General features: G+C 49.8%; 1 protein-coding gene across 25 annotated transcripts in view; it reads right to left on the bottom strand.

Annotated features, from left to right (window-relative positions):
• The window catches only part of ZMYND8 (zinc finger MYND-type containing 8), a 125,718-nt gene that overhangs the window by 76,827 nt on the left and 24,971 nt on the right, over positions 1–23,920 (bottom strand). For 14 of the 25 annotated variants that reach the window (XM_040446837.1, XM_040446840.1, XM_040446836.1 and 11 more), the window contains 2 exons: positions 9,788–9,936; positions 1,945–2,163 (listed from right to left, as the gene is read on the bottom strand). In XM_040446837.1, the coding sequence (XP_040302771.1) occupies positions 1,945–2,163; positions 9,788–9,936 (368 nt within the window). Of the gene's footprint in view, positions 1–1,944; positions 2,164–9,787; positions 9,937–10,088; positions 11,006–17,522; positions 17,649–17,681; positions 18,240–20,968; positions 21,012–23,920 lie in introns of those variants that run through there. The other 11 variants (XM_040446850.1, XM_040446849.1, XM_040446855.1 and 8 more) reach the window with 5 other exon arrangements.

Raw genomic sequence — 23,920 nt, 5'->3', positions numbered from 1 at the left:
GAAGCTGAAAACGGTATGTGACGCATGCGTCTAACTGCTCGGCTCCCAGAGCCTGAAACAGCCAGTCTTCCCAGTTGACTGCACTGCCAATGCACCCCTGGAAGAAATGTGTGGCCCGAAACCTTAGACACAGAACACCTGTTTGTTTGAACTGCTGTGTGTTTCCAGGTAACTATCCATGGCGAACAAATTCACTTGTCCTCCATCCCCAATCCCTCTCTCCCGGCTGGCAGTGCCTGGTTCCCACCATATAGATTCCAAGTGCCAGAGAGGCATTTCCAAGATTTTTTTGCATGAGGACCGATCCGATCCTGACCAATGAGTGAGGCCAAGGGCAAGTCAGCTGGAGGCTGAAGGGCAAAGTCCTTCTGCTTGATTTTGAAAAGGGTTGAAAAGAGAAAACACTCCTCCCCTTAGAGGGATTTTTGTCTAGACACAAGTGATAAAAAAAAAAAAAAACCCAGCAGCCATCCTATGGCCATGGGGGACATACCGCCTCAACAATGAAAACAGAAAGAGTCTGGCTATGAACAAACCCTGGCCTGGCCCTGCCTCTGGGCTCTTTCTACGCAGCAAAATAAATCCCACATGTTCCAGTCCACATTCATCAAGATCTATCTGCAGCAAAAGCCACTCTCGTTTCTGGAAAATTATTAAACCATCGGGAAGGGTGGGTCAAGACACAAGGACACGGATGAAGGCTCCGCTGCCCACCCTGAATGTAACAGAACCAGGTGGAGCCCCACAACAAGAGGGCATCGCTGAGCAAAGCACGTCCGACACGTCGCCCCGTCTTGAGGGACCCAACGGGAGCCTGCCGCCATCTTTCACAATCTCAGGCACAGAACACCATTAAAACGTCATCATCGTATCGATCTGATGTCAAGTTTCTTTTCAAGTATTTATTTTTCTCTTTTCCCAACACAAAAGCAGTATCACCACTATTGATAAAGCTTGCTTTTTCTCCTCCCTAAAGATCTCGTTGTTTGAGACCAAGCTCTAATATACCTTCGAACCGAAGTGACACTCTGCATGAAATGAGTCTGCAGATGACATCATTTGCAGCATTTTGAAAAAGCGTCCTAACTGCAAGTCGCCAAGAAAAGAAGCCACCTCAGATTTGAGGAGAACAGTAATGATGGTGTTAACGGAAAGCATTTCGGCTTTCCGACCCGGATGCGTGTTCCTCACGAGGCTTCTACTCTGGTTCTGTGCCCACAGCACCCTCTGCCTGAAGGCAGCTCACTCTTCCCTCTCAAATCTTAGGGAGACCTTCCTGGGCCTCTTCACTTGTAACGGAAAACGCCCTCCACCCTCCCTCCCTACTCCCCATTCCTCCTCTTTGATTCCTTTCGTTGGGTTTTCGTCCTCTTCTCCTGAAAAGCTTGTAATGCGTGCCCCTTTTTGCTCCCTGCCGAATCCCTAGCACCCAATGGGCACTGCAGAAACAGCTGTGGCGTGCCTGAGAGCATCAGAGGACAGCCATAAGCAGCAGCATGCAACCAAAAGTGGTCTTCTGGGCTCGGCTACCACCGATGATTCAATGAAGCAGCAGGAGACGCCATCCAAGATGAGGAGACCCCCGCACGCGATCGTTTCAAGACATGGGAACGGTTAACGGTTTAGGACTTAACTTCTGAAATGTTCATTATGGGAGAATTCGGAGAAGGTTCCAGATCCCAGAGTGATCCAAAGACCCAGGAAGAATCAAAACCAATACTCAGTGCAATTGTTTTTCCAAAAAGCCGCAGTGCTGAGGCCCCTGCCAAAGCTGGTCCCCAAAGGGGGGTGACCAGGACAGAACAAGGGGAATGCAAGAAATTTCTTTTTTTTTTTTTTTTTTTTTTTTCCATATCTGGATGATTTGAAACTTTTAAAATCAAAGGAAGAAAGAAAAAGGAGAGGAACTGAGGCAGAGAATGCATTCGTTCGTCAGGAACTAACCTCACATTCAGGACAAAACCAGTCCCCCTCTGGTTCCGATGTCAGTCTCAGACACTTAGCGTGATAAACCCGGGGACAGAGCTCACAGCAAAGGACTTGGCCTTCCCGGTGACAAACCCAGCAGTAGAAATCATTCCGTCCATCCTGCGGTACAACATCAACAGGGTCTGTGGTGAGTGGCTGCTTCATATAGTAAAACGGACCATGTCTTAGTTCTGACTGAAATGTAGGCAAGAGAGACAGGTTCAGTTTCAAAACACATGCGCATTCGCAAAAGGAATTTGAACAAATACGTCAACAACAACAAAAGAAAATCACAGCATTTCACACATTCATTACAAAGCTATCTTGGGTTACTCTACTAAATACACAGTTTGCAGCTCGTTAGATACTAAGATACTTTCCTTTTCTCCCTCTCTCCTCTATCGACAGAAGCCATAGATTGAAAAGCTGGTGTCTGACCAGAGTTAATAGGCTACCCTAACACAAGAGTTACAATGGCTACGACCTAGGCACACCCAGGTTGAAATCTGAGCTCTACCAGCTGCATGACCCTGGGCAAATCTCTTCATCTCTCAGCTTCAATTTTCTCATCTGTAAAATGGGGATGATAATACCCAATTTCACGGAATTCTGGTTGGGATTAAACGAGACGATATAACAACATACGCATTTAACACACTGCTGCCATTACTAATATTATTAACACAGGTATGGAAGTCTAAACAAAGCCAACAAATGTGTGGCAATTCACCCTACGATTCTTTCCACGGGCTTTTGGAGAACAGACCAACTGAATTGAAGTCACAGAAAAAAAAGGGGGGGGCATTCATTTTTTATGTCTACCCCCCACAATGCATAAAGTATCAGAGCCAATCAGAGGCTTCCTGAAGCTATGATTCTTGAACATGGTAATGTCCTCAAAACACGAGAAATGTCTCCCTAATAATAAATTATAGAATCCAGCAAAGACATACTCCAAACATGTAAGATCACTCAGAAGAAACTTATCGGGAAAACGTCTATTGGAAATTAGTAACAAATACAGTATTTCAGAAGTACTACGAGAGAGTCTGGTGGTAAGCATCAAAGTGACCCAGTGACTGCCTACGTGGTCTTCTTAAAGATCCTCAACCCACTTGGAGCCTCGATTTCTATGGATAATAGCTAATCTCCACAACCACAGCACCTGTCTCTGACAGGGAACTTCTTTCCCTCCTTGTCAGCAAAACATTACCGTTTCCTCCACAAAGATCTCATATGCTGGTTAAAGCTGCCTAATTTCTGTTGATACTATGAATGGGATTTTTTCTACTCTCTTGTCTAAGTAGTTATTGTTGGTACATAGAAATGATGTTGGATTTTTCCAATCCTGACCTCGCAAATAAATGGTTCTTAGTTTACTGATTAAAAATAGTATCTTCTCGGGGCGCCTGGGTGGCTCAGTCGGTTGAGCCTCTGACTTCAGCTCAGGTCATGATCTTGCAGTTTGTGGGTTCGAGCCCTGCATCAGGCTGGAATCTGTGCGGACAGCTCAGAGCCTAGAGCCTGCTTCGGATTCTGTGTCTCCCTCTCTCTATGACCCTCCCTTGCTCATACTGTCTCCATCTCTCTCTAAAAAGTAAATAAACATCAAAAAAAATTTTTTTTAAATATCTTCTCTAAGCAACATCTGTTTTGTCTATTCATCTCTAATATTTTTATACTACTTTTCTTTTTTTCCTAATTTATATGAGGCCCTTATTTTATCCCGAGACCCTCCCCCGCCCCCCCCCCACCCAGGATAATTCCCAGAACTGTCAAGAAACTGTCAAGATTACAAGCAGTTGTGTCTTGTTCCTGGTTTTTATTATGAGGTTTTAACGTTCTCAAAATGCCTGCTATTTCTATACTCCTTGATAAAGAGCCTCCCAGATGCTTCCTTAGCAGATCTTTTTTAATCCATCCTTCTAAGCCTCCCCACTCTCATTTCTACTAAGAAAACAACTAAGATTTTTAAGGATGATTGCATAATATTTGAGCCCCGTTCTTTCCCTGGTTCAGGTCTGGTGCACTGCTCTATATTTGGGTTTCCAGAGAATAACACCGTTACAATATTCTCTCCAGACCGCATACTCAACATACTATCATACACGCTATATTCATTTTGTCCTCACGACCACCCAGAGAGGGACGCAGGACACACACAGCTACTCTAACCGAAGAGCTGAAAACACTAGGTTGAAACAACTCCTCTGGCCCCCAGGCCCAGATCAGGGGTCTCACAGCTCCCTCTCTCGCCCTGATTCCCTGTATAAGACGATGCCGGGTGAGGAGACTCTAATGCCCAAGTGACCCCCTCACAGAACATTCTCTGTAGTTCAAAAATACCTTCTGTTTCATGCAAAGAGCTGGAGTGGGGGGGGGGGACCGGAAAACAGCTAGGAACTCCACAGAAGGGGGGGGCTCGCACCCTCACTGCTGTCGTTCGGCCCAGAAAATTCTTTGTGGGATGGAGCTGTCCTGTGCACCGTAGGATGTGTGGGAGCATCCGTGCCTGGATGCCAGGACCCCGTCCACACAACTGTGAGGATCAAAAAGGTCTCCAGATATCGCCAAACGTCCCTCGGGGGTAAAACAGCCCTTGGTTGAGAACCACAATGTACAACGTTCGCTATCTGCCTAGGAAATGGTTGTGTGCATTTGGGGCAGGAAGACAGGGGTGAAGGGGTGAAGGGGGACGGGGGAAGGGGAGGAGAAGCAGGACGACAAGAAAGAAGAGGTAGGTGGGGAGTGGGAAGAGGGGGAGAAGATCCTCGTACTGAAAGATAAGCCTCACATATCAAGCGGGCAGAACTATTTCCAACCTGAGGTCTTTCAGAATGCCTTTGTGGCTTTTGCCACATAGCAGTAAGCCATAGCTCAGCGCCCGACTTCCTTTCAGCAAGTTAATAATAGGACAGGAAGAGTCAATCTACACAAAACTGGAAGGATCGAAAGGCCAGCTAATCTCCCTAACAGGCAGCCCAGGTCCTTCCTGTCTAGTAGAAGCCCAGGATGGCCACTCGTGAAGCGAAGCTTCCCCCCACCCCAAGTCCTCACCCCCACCCCACAACTGGCTGGGAATGGATGTTCCTGGGGGGGAATCACGGGGCGGGGCGGGGTGCCAGGCTGCTCCAAACGCTCTGCAGGCTAGTCCCTCGTTCCACAAGCAGCAGCTGTATTGCTGAGAACGGGCTGGCCGCTAATCTCAATCAGATACCTGCCTCATCTGCTATTTCCTGCTCCTGACAAACAGGCTGGTAACAAATATGGAACATTTAAAAGAGGAAAAGCGAACCATTCCAGGTGAAAGGAGTTATGATTTTCTCCCCCCTATGTATAAGGTGTGTTACCAGCCTGCTAGTAAGGTTGCAACCTATGTTCTTACAGGATAACTGCAGGCTGTGTGAGCAAATGTTATTTCCCTGCTTCTTCCACAGGCTGATTAACAAGAAAACAGATGGGCTCATGAACTCACTTCTAGAACACCTCAGTCTCATACCAGTGACCCAAAACTTCTACAAAGGGTTCTGTGAAGACAGTTCATAGCTGAGGCTCTGCAGGTCATGTGATCTCTCTCTAGCACAACTGCTCAGGCCGGCCACAGTAGCAGAAAAGCAACCGGAGACAGTATGTAAATGAATGAACGTGGCTGCGTGCCAATAAAACTTTATTTACAAAAACAGGCTCTGGGCCCACCCGGCTCACAGGCTGTGGTGAGCTGACACCTGGTCTGTGTAAACCGGAAAAGGGGTACGCCGGCTGTGTGGGAGCACAGAGTACATGTGGGACCATGGAGGGGCCCCTGTGGAGAGGCCACAAACACGAATCCCTACCTGGAGCACAGAGATAACATATGTAAGTGAAAAGAGTCCTTGTTCCAACTTTTATTCTTCAGCATTTAAAGCACAAACAGTGCTCTAAGGAAAAACTGCCCAGCCCTGGAGTGTGAGGAATGTCACTGGCATTCAGCCTGGACGCTGGCAAGACAACAGGGAGAGGGAGAACTTGGCCCCTCTTAAGCAGCAGCCCCAGGACAGCTCCAGTGATCGGGGCAGCGAGGCAGATACACTCTCCCAGTGCTGCCTGGGCTGAGGGAGAAGCCAGCAAGCCTACAACCCCCTTCACAGTCCCAACTATGAATACACTGCCCCAACAAGCCCAACAAGGGACTTCCGGAGTATGTTTAAGTTCTTAAGACAATGCGTGGGCCCGAGAAAGTAAGTTCTAGCCCACCCATTTATGGTATGTATATACCCTGTGCTCAGGGGCAGTGAGGAGGGACCCCATCGTTTCTTTGCCATAGTTGATCAGAGATATTACCCAATCTGTTAGCAGATTATTTCTCAATCCTTTAACGATGGGGAAAAAATAAAAGAAAAATAAACCTCCCGAAAGGAGTCTTCAAAGTCAGATGTCCTGAGAACTGAAAGTTAGAATGGTATTTTTCAGTAAAGGCCCTAATGTCATTGGAGGGAAGATATTTCTTGGGCCATCGACTGCAGGACGTTTGGCAATCTAACCTTCTTCCACAAAATGCCAGAGCATCCTTCCAGGCTTTGGGATGTAGAAAAACCACCTACATGTTTTCAAACCGTTCCTACAGGGCAAAACCACTGGACCAAAGAGCCATAAAAAATGAACTGTAAGCCCTAAATACTTTTTTCCCTAAAACTAAAGTGTGTTTTAAAGTTCCTCTTGCAACTCCCTAAAAGTACTGAATTCCTAATACGTGAAAAATGAGTGAAACAGGGTCCAACCTTAAAAATTCAACCCCCGTCTCCACTTGGTCATAATAGGTCTCTACCAAAAATGGAAAAATATGGGGGCAGGGAGGGTGTTTCTATAAGGCCAGGGAGGATTTATTTTTTGAACACAAAAAAGACAGTAGAAGAAAAAGGGAGGAAGGGGAGAAGAATCTTGACATGTGCCCAAAACCAAAAGCACTCGGACACTTAAGAGAACTGGAGGCAGAGGGAATGAGCAAAGCAAGTCGGGTGTCACGCTGCGGGGAGGGGTGGGGAGTGTGGAAATCTACAGCCCACAGGCCCTCCGTCTAAAGGAGCACGCTCTACTCCGCTCCAGCTGTTGCTGGATTTTTCTGAGTTTTTATAAGAACCCAAAAATACAAGTTGTTATTTGAAGTCTCCTGATCTTCAAATGTTGGTGACTAAGAAATTATATTATTGGTAAAACCCAGCACTCGTGGACCTACAATTTGCCTTTAATTCCATAATTCTGTAATGCTATAGAATTCTAAGATGAAGAAAGAGAAAAGGGAAAGTGCCCAGAAGAATTTTTTTTTTTAAGGAATTTAAGTTCCCCTTAAGGAAAAACAGACTGTGCGTGAGGGAGGCTGTTGCTACTATGCAAATACCATATGCTAGAATGAATTATGGGGTCAAGGTTCAAGAATTTCATTTCTTTACAGTTAAGCCCGTTTCTCTTTCGCCAACTCCTGACGGTTGGGCCCCAGGGAGTTTTAGATCTGAAAAACCTACAATCAACCTTATAATGTTCCCAATCCAAACCCCTATTTTACAAGGTAACTGAAGCTCAAAGCTAGGAAAGCAACTGACGAGGTCCCAGAGTGAATTTCCCAGATGCAGTGAGGCTAGAGTCCGACCTGTGGGTCAGGACACTTCCTCTGTGCAACAGTCCTGTAAACTCTATCAATACTGAAGATTACAGATTATTCAGGAGCGTCACCGTGTCCTGTGTCCAGCTACTCGGGGTCTCCTCTTTTCTCCGTCTAGAACGCACTGTGCCTATGCGAACCTCCACCCTGTGGCTATTTCTCAGGGAAACATGGACCGACATTGTGTTCACGGGCCTCGTGTGTTAAGAGAAATGGTACACATGGATGGGGAAGGGAGAGAAGAAAACGTGTGGACTGCCCAAGCTGATCCGCTTCCAGAAAGAGAGTTACGAGCCAGTTCCTTAAAGGACAGGTAGGAATTCAAAAAGCATGATGCGTGTGCGCGCACACACAGAGAGAGGCCGAAGGAGAAGGCTTTCTGCACAGAGGGGACAGTATCTGCCTTGAGGCGTCCTGGTATCCGATAAGGGAGGTTTGCCCAGGAAGTTCAATTACTAGCTAAATTAAGGTTTGGGGATTATCTGTGGCCTCGGGGTTTCGTTTTCAGTCTTCACTCCCAGCAGCTACGGGATGGCTCCTGGGTGACAGAGATGGTCGCCACTGCTTTAAGCCAGACCGGCCGACCTGAGCTCGAATGCAACTTCTAATTTGCTCAGAGGCCTTGAGGAGACAACTTAACCTCTCTGAACCTCAATGTTTTCATCTGCAGAAGGGAGATAATTACAGCCCTTTCTCACAGGAAGATTATAAACATTAACACAGAAAAATGCTTACAACAGGGAGTGAGCCAACACTGCTTTTATGATTATTATTGCCAATACTGGCGTATCTTTCTCAATCTCCCTAAAAATGTATTTAGGACCCATCTGTTTCTTCTCTTTGAACAGGATTCCCAACTCATTAGACTTGCACTATCCAACCCAGGGGAAAAAAAAAAAAAAAAAAAATCGGTCCCTGGGTCACATTTGCAGGTAGGTGCTCAGTGGCCACACATGGCTTGTGGCAATCTTACCGAACAGCCCAGTTCTAGAACACTTTTACAGCTGTCGTTTCTCGATTTCACACATGGTTTGTGCGATTATTCCACTTCGTGTCAAGCCTGGCTTAATTTTTATTATTATGATTTGCATCAGTGGGCTCAGTTCATCCCAACAACCCTGTGCAATCAGGAGCAGGACCTTCATTCCCATCAGTAGATGAGAAAAGCAGGCACAAAGAGGTTAACTTGCCCACAGCCACACGGCAAAGGCAGAGCTGGCATTTCACTATGTAATTTTGAGAATGGAAATAGATTAGTGTGCAGAAATGTACCCCTCTCCCAGTTCTGGGCATTTAACCGTTGCTAGGTTTCTTTCCCATGAAAGTAACAACCCTGTCTTATTCAACCTCCAATCCCCAGGGCCCACGTCAGCACTCCATAATGCACAAGATGGATGAATACATCCCAAGGAATCCCCGCTGAAATGGTATCAGAACCCCTGGGACATCCTGTTTCTTCCAATACTAGGAGACTGGACCCCAGGGTCCACTAAAGCAGCTCTCGTCTTTTTAAATCAGAAGAATATCTAGCTTACGTTCGAGAATTTTAAAACTAGGTTTCTTAAGCAAGATCCAAGATGGCTCATGGATATTCCTATCTCATTGATAGGTCCTGGCTGCAGAAGGAGGTTGGGGTCTAGAGAAGACTCGTGCCGCCTGGGATCTACACGCAATGAGACCAAGGGGTGACCAATCACCAAAGTGGAGAGTGGACAATGGGTAGAGACAGCAGCTGTCTTACCACAGACTTAAACCCGTTATTTTACAGATGAGAAAGCTGAGACCAGGAGGGAGCCTGCCTTAGCCACACAGCCACCCCGAGGCAGAGCTCAGAACCATCCTACCAGCCTGGCCTAGCAGGAAAAAAATCCTCAGGCCACGTGGGGAAACAGCCCTAGAGTGCAAAAATAAAATCCAAGGAAAATCCCCAAATCCTAAAGCACAGTATCCTTCATCTCATCTGGGTCACTGCCCTGTCCCCAACACAGATCTGAAAAGCTAACAGAAATCGCTACACAGACCCATTTTGGGCTGTCCTTCTTGTCCTATGCAAATGACAGCTGCAGCAAGGCAGCCTGCTAAATGCCAAGAACAGCGGCTGTCAGAAACCCCCGGAAAGCTGAACCGCTTCCCACTACAGCCTTCGTCCTGCTGGTGTGGACACCATTCCCAGCGGCCCTTTACCTGCTCCTTATTGTTATTGTTCAGTAAGCCGGGTTTCTTTTTCTTTTTAATGGGGCTTGTTGATGTGTCCTGTGGCGAGTGGCCATTGGAAGAATGCGGAGGGCTGGGGAACTTTCTTTTCTGGGCTGTTCTCTCTGTGGAGCCAGGATCTGAAAGAGACACACAGGACCACATATTTTAAAGCAGTCAGGGAGGCCCAGCCCCCACAGGGAGCGGGTGTGGGTGTGGGGGCGCACAGCGCATCTTGTCCCCGGGCCCAATGCCATTTTAGTGGTCCTCCTCCTAGAATACACTTACTTACCCCGGCTCTTCGGTTAACTGGCTCAAAGGTCAGACCGTCTTTCTTCAGCCTACATACCATTTGTTAACATTTTAATTCACTGCCAAAATATAAAATTGAGAAACTTCACATAACAACCTAGGTTTCTGGCTTCTCTTAAAAAACAAAAACAAAAACCAGATCAGGGCCTGTAGGGCCTGATACCACCAGGTGGATCTGCACCCCCACAGGCCACTTTTGGGTGGAAGCGTGCTCTCCCTTTGGCCAAAATCCCCATTGTGTCCCCACCGACCAGGCCACGACCCAGCCGCCATGAGTTGTCGCACGGGCACTGGTGCCCTGTCTACATCGCAAAGAAACACTTCTTCTCCTGACGGCGACAGGCAGAAAACCATGAAAGATCGACCAACCAGCCCACACACTTCTAGAAACTGAAGGCGCACACACTCCTTTGCGGAAGAGGCCAACGTTGACGGTGTCGTGCTTGCTACTCTCCGCCGAAGAGATGGACATAAATGACACGTTCGCTGATTCGCATCTGAGCCAGGCCAGCCTCACCCTCGCCGATTCAGTCCTTTCCGTTTTTACTCTCCCAGCATCTCATTTAAACACAGACACGTCCACCACCACCCACTCTTCACCTGCAAGGCCTTGGATCCATTCATTCCACACCCGATGGCTGTCTCATGAGCGTAGGGACGAAACAATGGCGCAGCATGATGCGCCTTACGTTCTGAGAAAGATGTTACAGGCACGAGGAGAGACGGTGCGTGAGAGCAGAGGTGATGGGGTGGGGTGTGGAATCCAGAACGACGACTACCCCCAAAGGTAACCTGACGACGCTCCTCCTCCAGATCTAACTTGCGGGCGAGCCCCAGCACGCGGGCCGCGCCATGCGTCACTGACCTCCGAGTGTGGACAGGGGCCACTGGGGCAGATGAACATGGTCCCGGATGGATACAAGCAAGGCCTCCGGGGGCGGGGCGGGGAGGGGGGGTCCTTTGAATGAAAGGCAGAGCATCTTCCAATAGGCTCGTTAAAGGAGACAGTGAACTGCTTTTGCGAAATCCAGTCCACAGAATGGAACTCTCCATTCTCACCGGGCAACTTCAGAAAAATCCTGAATAAGCCTTCAGCATTTGGGTGCTGCGCTGAGACACAGCCCCGCGAGGAAATTAAACGTTAACCACAGGCACCTTGAGGGAGAACAGACCCCAGAGCTTGGAGGACCATCCCACAGACATCCAAATGGAGGCCCAGAGAGAGCCAAAGGGTTGGCCCAGAGGCACAGCATAGCTAGTTAGGGGGGAACACTCACTGAAAAGGTGCCGCCTGGGATTGGCATTCCCCCAGAGGGAACCTCCTCTCTCTCAGGCCCGCAGAGATCCCCACCCCACTCCACCCTCACAGTAAAGAGTCTCTCACCTTCCCCACCTAGTCTTTGACTCAACAATGTCCTCCTAGAAACACATTCCACAGATACAATCATAGGAAGCAGAGTACCCGCAAGAAAATTCAACTGAGAGGCACTGGGTGTTGTACCCAAGCCTGGAAATGACTTACACGTCCACAAATTAAGGACTAGTCTAATACCATACCACAGCCATATGGTGGGATATCCTTTTTTATTTTTTTTATTTATTTTTTTTTAAGTAACCTCTATATCCAACATGGGGCTTGAACTTACAACCCTGAGATCAGGAGTCACATACATGCTCTTGAGCCAGCCAGGCACCTCTCATACAGTGGAATATTCTGCAGCCCTTAAGAATAAGAAGGCACCTTGGGGCGCCTGGGTGGCTTAGTCGGTTGAGCGTCCAACTTTGGCTCAGGTCATGATCTCGTCACAGTTGGTGGCTTTGAGCCCCACATCAGGCTCTCTGCTGACAGCTCAGAGCCTGGAGCCTGCTTCCAATTCTGTGTCTCCCTCTCGCTCTCTGCCCCTCCCCTGCTCACGCTCCAGGTCTGTGTCAAAAATAAATAAAAATGTCAAAAAAAAAAATTTTTTTTAAAGACACTTCTACACAAACGGATGTATGACCATCTCCAAGCTTCTGCATTAAGTGAAAAAAAAAGCAACACATTTCTAAGCACCGTTAATAGACAACACACCCCAAAAAAGATGTCATATATCTAAGTACGCACAAGCCTAGAACATTCTGGATGAACACAAAAGCATTACAGAGTTCGAAAGTGCAACTAGTGGAAGAAAACATTCAGGGCGTGGGGGAGGGATTATTTTTCACGGTGTACCCTTGTGTACTTTGTGTATCATGAGTGTAGACTATCAAAATAAAACTTAAACTGAGGTATTCAGGAGATTGAGTTTCACATAAAAAGCAGCAGGTGCAAACCAAAGCCAGTAACGAGCAAATGACGACGGCCTGATTCAGGATTTTAAAAAGGTCACCAGATAGACACCGTTGGGACCAATCACCACAGGCTTGGAGGGACCGCAGGAAGGAGTTTTGGGGGTTGTTGAATGTGGACCTGATAAACCCAAATAACCCTGCTCAACTGTCAGAATATGTGCGTTTAGAAAAGGTGTTTTGGGGGCCACAAGGAAATGCATCCCAAACAAAATGGCCCCTGGGCCAGGCCAAAATTGAAAGCAATTAGGCAAAGCTTTGGGTATTTGGGATGTTTTTGTTTCATCTGTGGGTAGATTTTTTTTTCTTTAACGTTTATTTATCCTTGAGAGAATGCAAGCGGGGGAGGGGTAGAGACAGAGGGAGACACAGAATCTGAAGCAGGCTCCAGGCTCTGAGCCATCAGCTCAGAATGCAACGCGGGGCTGGAACTCACGCAGTACGAGATCACGACCTGAGCCGAAGTTGATGTTTAACCGACTGAGCCACCCAGGCGCCCGTTGGTGGGTAGAGTTCTTTAAAGAAGAAAGTACATGAGCAAAGACACATCAGTGGAAAAGTTAGGGGCACATTCAGGAAAAACAAATTGTGCGTTTCCAGGTTTCTTAATGGAACGCACTAGATTTTTGGAAGGGAGAGCTCTTCCCCATCATAAGGACCACCTGGGCACCCTGCCACTCGCTGCCAGCAGTACTCCCACACACAGTGACAACTAAAAGCACCCCCACATACTTCCCAAACACCCCCAGAGGGGGTGGGACTGGCCTCCTGAAGAATCACCGAGCTAGAACACAGAAGGTAGCTAACAGTCAGCCTTTGACAGCCAGAAAGGGCACCAGCCCCTCCTTGGGCGTCTAAGTTACCCACCTGCGGCTGAGGCCCCCTGGGACGACAGATCCCAAAGAATAGTCCCCATACTAGCAGCAGTGGCATTACCTGGGAATCTGCAAATGTACATTCTCAGGCCCCGCAGATGTGCAGATTCAGACACTCTAGCCTAGGCCCTGGTGGTCTGTGGGGTAGCAAGCCCTCCAGAGAACCCGGATGCACACCCCAGGGTGTGTGTGTAGGGGATGGAATCTAAGTTCTCAAGTCTAGAGAACCCTGTTCCACACCGGTAAGCCCAGCTCCTCTCCTGCCCCACCGCCACCTGTGGGCTTGGTCTGGGTCTGAGGAAACAGCAGCCGAGCAAGGAGGCGAGGCAAGACGAGGAGATGCCAGGCCGGTCTCTCTTCCACTCAGACTCCATGTGCAAAATGGCACAAGGGAGGAAGGGGCCAGACCAGAACTTCTCACCTGGAGCCTGGAAAGTGCTTCAGGGACCCATGATCCACAAGCCACAGTTCTGTACAAGGACACAACTTCCTGGCAAAGAGGGGGCCACACCTACTTCACCTTCCTAAAGATATCACCAACACTAAAGATTAAAACTACAGGACTAGAGGACCTTAAAGTCCATTCTGAAGGGCGCCTGGGTGGCTCAGTTGGTTACGTGCTCGACTTCGGCCCAGGTCACGATCTTGTGGTTTGTGAGTTCAAGCCCCACGTCGGGCTCTGTGTCTTCCTCTCTCTCTGCCCCTTCCCCTGCGTACGCTCTCAAAAATACACATCAAGAAAAATTTTTAATGAAAAAAGTAAAGTCCCTTTTGAACTTTCCAATTCATTAATTCCATGAGAAAGAGGGGAGAAACACACACATAAGCAACTTAAGCCAGACTGAGTTTTGTCCCAGCCCAGCAGGAACCGAAAGGGGAAAACAAAGATCCTGCTCAGCGAGGCGGGGTTTGACCCAAGGCTGCCCCTAGCTAAGAGCACCCCAACCTTCTAATCCCACCAAACCATCAAAACCCCAATTCTGTTCCTGACTACAAACACAGCGACTCCCTCCAGAGTTAACGAGAGATCAGCGGCTGTGTCCAAGGGGCAGGAGTTTAATAGGCTCTAAGCAATAGACACATCTGTCAAAGGCAGAGGCTGTCAGTGAGACTCGTAGGGAGAAAACTGCAAAACACCAACTGCATTCACGGTCCTTGGGAGGGAGGAGGCAGGTCAGCACTCTGACGTACAAACACGTAGGCCTCAGGTGGTGAGCGAATGGGGGGTGTGGACTTCGCTGTAGTCATGGCAACAAAGCCTCTTAAGGACCTCTTCCAGAAAGCTGACTCAAGTTGTTTTTTTTTTTTTTCCTCCTTCTTTAATGATTTAATTCTGACAAGGACTTATTGCTAAACACACTTCATCTATAAACTTGGAAGGATGACAAAGAGCCACCATAGACTGAATCACCAGGGAAATGGTTCACCCTTGACCTGGAAGTCCTTTCTGTGAGTAGCACGGCCTGTGAGTCTACTGCATTGGCTCACCAGCCACCCTCCGCGTCCTACCCCCTCCGCCAGCCCCAAAATAAGTCTGGTTCTGAAGGAGTTAACGTGGGCGAGGGAGAAGAGCTCCTCCAGGCAAAAGACGGAGCAGTGACTCAGGAGAACAGCTTGGCATGAAGCAGGAAACAGCAGAACTTTCCCCTCCTGTGACATCCGCTGAAATCTTAATAATAAGAGAAGGCCTACTGCATATCGGGAACCAAGCATGTGATGAGACCCTTCTCCAACCTGTGTCTGGTGAACCACCAGAAACAATCCTGCTCAGCCCTTCCCAGATGTCCCCTGACTTAAGGGACATGGTACGTCAAGATAACCCCGCCTCTTAGCTTTCCTGAGCCACGAGGATTAACAGCTAAGGCTTTCTCTTACTACACACAATGTAGGTGGCGCTGTTCAAAATGCCTGTGGGGTACTTCTCTCGAAGTCGCTTTTGCTCAAGATGACCCAAGTGGCAGGGCTGGGATTTGAACCCAGGCAGTGGTTCGACTCTGAGGCCCGCACACAGCCTCACGAAGGGAGAGGCAGTCCTCAGCTCTGCAAGATGGACTCCTAACACAGGGTTGGGTGGTGGGATGGGGTTGTGCTCAACAAGGAGCACTCCAGGGGCGCCTGGGTGGCTCAGTCGGTTAAGCGTCCGACTTCGGCTCAGGTCATGATCTCGCGGTCCGTGAGTTCGAGCCCCGCGTCGGGCTCTGTGCTGACAGCTCATTTCAGATTCTGTGTCTCCCTCTCCCTGACCCTCCCCTGTTCATGTTCTGTCTCTCCCTGTCTCAAAAATAAATAAAACGTTAAAAAAAAAATTAAAAAAAAAAAAAAAACCAAGGAGCACTCCAGAACAAGGACAGTAGAAAACTGTGTTTGTCCGACTAACGATGCGCGCCTTCTCTCAAAGGCAGTCCCCAGGAAGCATATTCACCTCCCGGTATTCCAATGGTGGCATCAGAACGTGGCCCAGGCCACAAAATAGGCTGCGGGTGGGGAGCCTGTGTGGTCATCTCCCCTCCCCCACAGTCCTCTCCAATCTCCATCCAGGCCGGCCAGACACGGGCACACCAGGCACCCTCACCCCCACCCACATCCGGCACCTGAGTCACAGCGCTCAACATTCTCCAGAGCCTAGGAAATGACACACCATGACAGGGAATTGTCTCCTCTGGAGAGAGAAAAGGGCCCCAGCTGAAAGGCCAAACGCTTCCCCATGAGGATCAGCCTCATGGTGTGTTTTGGTGGGTGTTAAATTTCCTTAATGTGGACAGTGAGCCTGTGAAGCCTGAATGAGGAAAAACCCAACCAACAGGCAGAGACGGGCATCGTGGGCCACACAGGTAGGGTGGCCACAAGTTGGCCACTGCACTCGGAAGCCGGGGCACGCATTCTGATAAAACGGGTCGCAGATCAGGGAGCCTGGGTGGCTCAGTCGGTTGAGCGTCCAACTTCAGCTCAGGTCATGATCTCATGATTCGTGAGTTCAAGCCCCACGTTGGGCTCTGTGCTGACAGCTCGGAGCCTGGAGCCTGCTTCGGATTCTGTGTCTCCCTCTCTCTCTGCCCCTCCCCGACTCACACTCTGTGTCTCTCTGTCTCTCAAAAATGAATAAATGTTTAAAAAAAAGAAAAACAGGCCGCAGATGGTGCAGGCAGGGTGCCACAGTGGTTAGGCCCAGAGGTGCAGCTTAAGGAAGCTACTTAACCTCTCTGTGCCTCTATCCTTCTGGAGGGTGGAGATCATGGTACCTTGAAGAGTTACAAAAGGATTAAAGAAGTTCAGGCCTGGCAAAGAGTAAGCACTCCATAAATGATAGCTGTTTTGTCAAACCGGCAATCATTCCTCCTCCTCCTCCTCCTCCTCCTCCTCCTCCTCCTCCTCCTCCTCCTCTCCCTCCTCCTCCATCCCCAACCCTCCTGCTGCAAAAACAGACCTTGTTTTCTCAGAGGAGCACATTAAGGTCAGAGTTATGGAAGCGCCAGCCTATAGAACACGGACACGGAACGGGCCCAGGACAGGACTTCTCCACCTCCAGCTTGCCCCCCTTAGCCGCGAAGGCAGGGCCGAAAGCAGAGGCCTGCGCTGGCCGGGGCTCGGAGGGTACTCGCGGACAGCGCTCTCGGTCACAGCCGGCCCTCTCCACAGGCCACTGCAAACATGGTCACTCGCTGCTCTCCCAGAAGATGGCAAAGCACAAACACGGTTAATCGTCTCCACGTGTTGCCCCAAGGCCCAGAGCAGGTACCCAAACAGGCCTCCCTCCCCAGGAACCCGGGAACCCTAGGGCCTTTTCCCGCTGGTAGGTACATCATCATGAAACCAAAGCCTGGAAATTTCCCTCACCCAGAGCAGAAATGAAAATGGGACGCAGTGGACGGGGTGAGGAGGGGATAAGGTTTTCCTCACAGCAGAGAATACCCAAGCCACGAGCGAAAACGAATAATCTGGTCACACACTGAATGCCCAGAACCACAGAACCCTCGAGACAAGGCTGCGGCCTGCCTGAGGGGCCTCCTCCGGAAAGGCCACCGGGGTTCTACAAGTTCTCCCTGCCTGAGAATGTGAACTTCTCGCCCAGACTGAGGAAAGGAAGACTGACTCGGAAATGAGGCCGTGGAACAAAAGGGTCATTCTCAACCTGGGGAAAAGGTCGTCCATCCCGAGTGCCTCGGGGGCAAAGCAAGCCAGGGACGGGTAACCCTGGGAAGGGGCGCGCTTACCTGCCATCGAGAGAGCTGGGCTGCTCTGAGGGCCTCCCTTCTCTTTGAAAGAGAACAGAGGCTCACACACGGCAGACATTCCTGCTTCCGGATCCTCAGCAGCCTCTCCCAGGGGGAGGAGGAAGAAGCAAAGAGGACAGGCTAAGAGTCACCACTTACCAGGCCAGCTCCTGTCTCGGACGCACTAGGTGGCCCAGCGCGGCAAGGACACCCTCACCTCTCTGCAGTCAGGCAGTCTGAGGCAGGGGCCGCGCCCGCTTGTCCCCGTGAGGCTTTCGGCTCTAACTGATCACCCTCGGTAGCCAGCAGCCCGGCTAGGCTGGAAGCCTGCAGAGCGCACAGCACCGAAGGGCCATTGATTTCACCGGATGCGAATAAACACAACAAATTGCCGTTGTTCTGCTTGGCTACATGAGACCACCAGAAGGGAGCGTGGCGCTTTGCAACGGGAAGGTGTTTTTAGGCGTGTGTTTACTTTCAATGATTTTCAGATTAACTTTACTTCGGACGTGAGAAAGCCATCTCCCCCAACACCCCGGGGCTCGGCTCTCTCTCGCTCTCTTTCTCTCTCCCAAAATAATGCAGGGGTGCTGACGAAGCGGCACATTCATATGTAAAAGGTGAACCTCTAAACGCGGCCGGGCGGGCCACAAATTGCTGCCATCTAGGGAAAAGAGGCTGATTTACAAATGAATTCACTGTTTTGCCCTCCACAACTAGAGGCAATCGCAACCACCCAGCCCTTTCCTCCCCCTCAGCCGGGAAGAGGACTTCTGGAAAAACGACAACATCGCAACAGGAATTTCCTGGTCCGAGAATGCCAAGCTCTTTCAAATTTCACAAAGCAGGAGGAGGCAGGGCCCAACCCCGCGCAAGAAGCCGCGGCACCCCACCCCTCCCCCTCCGGCGGGCCCAGGCCCAAAAGGCTGAGTGCGTCTGACGGGTGTACATGTTTGAGGCCCTTAACTCTGCCAAGTCACCACAAAGAAAGTGTGGAGTAACCAGTTGCCTTTGGCCTTTGCTACGTAGCTGGCCGCGGGGAGGGCTCCCAGGAGGAGCGGTGCTGGCACGGAAACCGTCTGCATTATTTATCCAGGCTGAGCTGGGTCCCACCACCACCACCCCCCCCCCCCCGGGCCCGGCTCAGGTTCTAGAAAGCTCAGGTGCTGGTGGGTGGCTTTCAAACTGCAACCGGGGAATTACAGCCATCAGAGAGCCAATTCAGGTAAAAAGGCGGCTCTGCCCGCAGCGGGCCGAGAGAAGAAAAGGGAAATAGAGAGGCTCGGGCGGGGAGGAGGGAAAAGGTGCCGCTGGTAACCAGGCAGCGTTCCTCACACGCCCTGGGCGTGGGTCTGGCCTCTCGAAGGTCACTTTCGTGAAAACGGGAAAAGTCTCTAGAAGATGCTGGGGAAGAGGGGACTAGGCCCTGGACAGTCACCTCGTCGTGGTCCTTTGAGGAAGCAGAGATTTCAGACCCAGAACGCCCCCCATACTGCGCTGGCTCTAAGCGTGTGTCCTGTGGCCTGGCCTCCCCTCGCCCCATCCCACCCCACCCCACCCCCGGCTCTCAGAAGGGCACAGGATGACACATGGGCTCAGCCAAGGGAATGGGAAGCCAGCAGGAGACTGAGATGCAAAAAATCATCATGCAGCCAGAAAACGGAATGAAGAGGAGATCTCTTCATGTACTGACACGTAAGAAAATCGAAGTCAAGAAAGGCCAGAAAGAGACCGGAATGGAAGAAGTAGGGGCTGTGTAGGCTCTGGGTGTGCAAAGGCCCTGGGGGAACAACCAGGACAGAAGGGAAACACTGGGTTCATCTTTCAGTTCTTTCTGACCCTGTTCGGGTATTAAAACTATTTAAGGTATTTTCAAGAGGCTAGGAGATTATGGATGAAAATGGTACTTAGGGAGCTCTCACTTCATGCCAGGTACTGCCCTGGTCAGGGGCCACATCTGCATCTCCAGGGCCCAGCATACAGGAGGAGCTCAGAACATGCCCCCAGCACCTATCAGGTGCCATTTTTAGGGGGCTCAGGTGTTTCGAACAGTGTGAAGCAGGGGTCCTCGCCAGGTCTCCCCCGGAGACACTCAGCAGAATCAGGAAACATTTTTGGGAGTCACAACTAGAAAAAGAAAGAAGTCGCTAGAAGCATTTCGTGCACGGGCACCATGGATGGTGCTAATAACCGCCCTACAGCGCACAGCACAGACCCACAGCAGAATGATCAGGCCTAAAACGTCAACAGAGCCGTGGCTGAGAAATTCAGGGCTAAAGAAGCTTCCAGTGAGCGGCCAGGCAAGTCCAACCTTGTGTAAATACACCACCCACAGAGGCATCTGTACCTACTAGGAAGGAAAATGGGTGCCTAATGTTTCACCTGGTGGCCCTGACTGCACATTTCAAACAGAAGAAAACAAAGGAACCAGTCGGTCAACAGTCACTGAGGAACAGGACAACTAGGCTACCTGGGAGATGGTCAGCAGAAGGTCCCTGCCCTGGAGGGAAGATTGCCAGAGAAAATAATAATAGTAATGTTATTGTATTAAAAATGCCTTTCATTGACCACTTATCTGGGAGGCACTGTTCTAAACACAAACAGCAATTTACTTACCCCTCACCATGGTTCTGTGAGAAGGTAGGTACTGAGTATCCCCATTTTACTGATGAAGAAACTGAGGCCCGGAGAAAAAGGGGCCGGTAAACATAGAATGAATATGGAATATATTCAGTAAGAACCGGGTTGATTACACACGGGCAAAAAGCTGCTGAGCAGGAGAAATACCAGGAGTTTGTGAATAATACACGTCAGGAGAGAGGGTGTAGCCAGGAAAATATTTCTCTAGCTTCTTCCCAAACAGGGCTCGTGTGATTCACACCTACCATTTATTGAGGCGCTACTTGATGGAGCCCCTGGGGAATCCCATGAGAGTAGGCATGGTGTTTCTGCACCCATTTGATAGATGCAGCTCAGAAAAGCAAAGTCACTTATGTGCTCAAAGGCTCAAAGACATGCTGGGGACTCCCCTGCAGCTGACTCCCGCTCCAAAGCCCCGAACTACCCCAGTCAAGTGTCTTTCTTCCCTGTGGTCGTCAGCACCACCTTGTAATTCTCTTATCACTGAGGGCATGCTGGGTGTGGGCGAGCGTCAAGCCAGCTCTATGGTTCGGTATCAGCCCTCCCACGAGGTCTGATAGCAGCTGTGTGTCCTCTGGCAAGTTCCTCGGCCTCTCTGTGCCTCAGTGGATTCAGCTAGGACAATGAGGATCTTTCTAAAAGGGTTCAGAATTACACGAGACAGTATGTGCCAAGTGGAGGTGTCACATGTCACAGGCACCACCAGTTATGACTATTATTGTTCCCCAATGGGGGAAAGAGGAGCCAGGGCAGCGAGAAGACATTAGCCCAGAAAGCTCAAGCCAGTTTCCCCGATCCTTCTGCACCTTCACCTCGATTCACACCAGACTAGCTCTTCCCAGAATGTTTCTGGAAAAAAAAAAAAAAAAATGGGCAATGAAGAGGCATAGGTTCAACCAAGCCAGCCTCGAAATCCCTGCAGGGCTCAGGATTTCCTCCCGGAGAAAAGCAGAACAGTCCAGGTGGCCCTCAGAACTGCCCTGGGGCTCCTCCTTCTCACCCCTACTCAAACAGGGCTCTTGAAGCCTGGGAGAGAGCCGGCCTCAGAGTCCTAGCTTTCCACACAATGTATTAAGGATGCCCAACCACACAGGTTAGTTAGTGCCTACGTGGTGCCTGACACACAACAAGCGCTCTGCAAAGAAAGCTTTCCCTGCCTGTCTTCTGCCCGTTCACGTTCAGTCCCACCGCCACAGCCGCCACCTTGATCCGAGCACCAGGGCTCCTGACTTGCCCTCTACGGCAGGCAGCCTTCTTCAAACCTAAATAAGACGAGGCAGCCCCCGAATAAAACCCACTGAGGCAGCTCGCTAGGCGCACCCAACATCCCATCCAGACTTAGTGCCGCATTTGGTCCCACTCACTTGTCCTCTTCCATCCACTGAACCCAACCACAATGGCCTCACACAAGCCAAGTTCATGTACACTCGCTGCCACTTCCCTCTAGAATGTTCTATGTGCAATCTTCCCATACCTGGCAACTTCAGCTTTCGGCTCAAACATCACCCTCCAGCCCCCTATCATTCTGAAATGTGGGTTCGGGTATGTGTGTGTGGGTGCGTGTGTGGGTGTGTGATTGCTATTGACTTCACTGAGATTACCTCTAGCTGAAAACTGTCAAAAATTATTTTCTTCTTTTGCTGTTTCACTTTTTTTTTTTTTTTTTTTTTTTTTAATCTCCTCCAGAATGTGAGCTCCATCTGGGCAGTTCTTTGCCATAGCCCCGTGCATGGCACGGGGCCCGGCTCTGGGCTTGGCTCAAGAGGCATCGCCACGGACACACATCTGACCAGGTAAATGAGCAACCAAACAGTGTTAACAAAGCTCCGAGGTGACTCACAAGAAACTCCCGTTTTTCTTCCCTGGTCTAAGAATTTCTCCCCGAAGTCCAAGAAGACAGGAGGTTGTGAGGTCAATAGGGAAGATTACTCAAAAGGGAACCTGGCCATCTCAGGGTGCAAAAGAGAAACACCAGAACACTAGAGGGGAAATTCCCTTCTGGACAGGTACTCAGCCATTCTTTTTTTTTTTTTTTATGTTTATTTATTTTTGAGACAGAGAGAGACAGAGCACAAGCAGGGGAGGGGCAGAGAGAGGGGGGAGACACGGAATCCGAAGCAGGCTCCAGGCTCCCAGCTGTCAGCACAGAGCCCGACGCGGGGCTCCAACCCACAGACCGTGAGATCATGACCTGAGCCCAAGTCCAACACTTAACCAACTAAGCCACCCAGGCACCCCTTAGCCATTCTTGTTTCTTGCCTGAAGAGTCCATTTCTCCAAAAGTAGGGGATTAAGTAAGGATTTATATGCCAAACAGGATGGGGCCGTGCAGCTAAACACAATTACTGAGAAACCAGAGGGGGGAAACTCAGGAGGTTTTCACAAGCCACCTACTTCCCAACTCTGCATTCTTCTCAAGGAGAGACAGTCTCAGAACCATTTAGCGTTAAAAAGGAGGGATGACTTTCTCCAGGGAAAACATGCTCCCCACTGGGAGACCCCCCAGTGTGATGACCACTTAACCAAATTTTTTAGTCCAGATTCTTTGCACTTTTTCTCATCAGACCCTTTTAAGTCTGAGGATCTCTTTTCAACGCCTCCCTTAATCCTCGCCAGGATGCACCAGTTCTGTCCCTGCAATCGGATGCCAGGGCCCGCGGGGAGCACTTCCCTTAGTGAAGGCAGCAGTATGGGCCTGGCTGGCTCATCTTCCCTCCATCCCACTCCTGGGTGTGATTCAAGAGAAACTAAATCTGCTCTGTCTGGTCTCCATCTTCGTTCTCTCCGGCCTCTCAAAGCGTCAGCATCTCAACAGCCTGGAGAGGAGTCTAGATTTTAAAGATAACATATTTGTCAAGCAGTCCCCACCAATTACTAGGGTGTCCGGTCCCAACTCAAGGAACAGCAACCTGGCTTGAAAGACAGTCCCCGGACTGCCGAGTGGGGATAGGGGGTTATTGAAGACGGTTAAAGAGGTCAAGGACAAGCCCACAGCAACCTTATTAGGAAGGGGGCTCTAGTGACAGCTGAGGTAATTACCCAGTGACCCAGATGGGGAGGAATCGCCAGGACATCAGTCTAGGGGTGGCTACAGCCATGGCCTGGGCCAGTGGTAGCCCACTGAAGGACCATAGGGTGAATTCGATCCGCTCACAGCTGGCTGATACTCTTACAACTTTAGTTATCAGTATTTTTTAATTGGGTGAAACTACATCTAGAATAAATCCAGATGACTATCTTCTCTTAAAACAAAACAAGGGGCGCCTGGGTGGCTCAGTCAGTTTAGAATCTGACTTTGGCTCAGGTCATGATCTCATGGTTCCTGGGTTTGAGCCCTGCATCGGACTGCACGGACAGCTCAGAGCCTGGAGCCTGCTTCGGATTCTGTGTCTCCCTCCCACTCTGCACCCTCCCTGCTTGTGCAAGCTTGAGCACAGGCATTCCCTCTCTCTCTTTCTCTCTCTCTCATAGAAGAATCAACGTTTAAAAAAAAAAAAAAAAGCAAACAAACAAAAACACTGGCCACACAGGGTCCCCGTTTCCACATGAAACAATCCTCCGGGCTGACCCCCCCCACACACACACACACACATCTTAGGATGGAACACAAGATTCCCCATATACCAAGGTCTCCATTATTCCTTAATTGTCAAGATAATTAAATCTAACCTTGAAAGTCTCTTCAAGGCAGAGTAGAGCAGCAAAAGGCAAGAAGGCAAATACTGGGGTAAGAGAGAAAGGGCGCCTTGCTGGGACAG

This window comes from Herpailurus yagouaroundi, unplaced genomic scaffold (assembly GCF_014898765.1).
Source record: "Herpailurus yagouaroundi ecotype Mexico unplaced genomic scaffold, PumYag 196, whole genome shotgun sequence".
In the NCBI taxonomy this organism is placed as follows: domain Eukaryota; kingdom Metazoa; phylum Chordata; class Mammalia; order Carnivora; family Felidae; genus Herpailurus; species Herpailurus yagouaroundi.
This window is presented reverse-complemented; position numbering and strand designations above follow the sequence as displayed.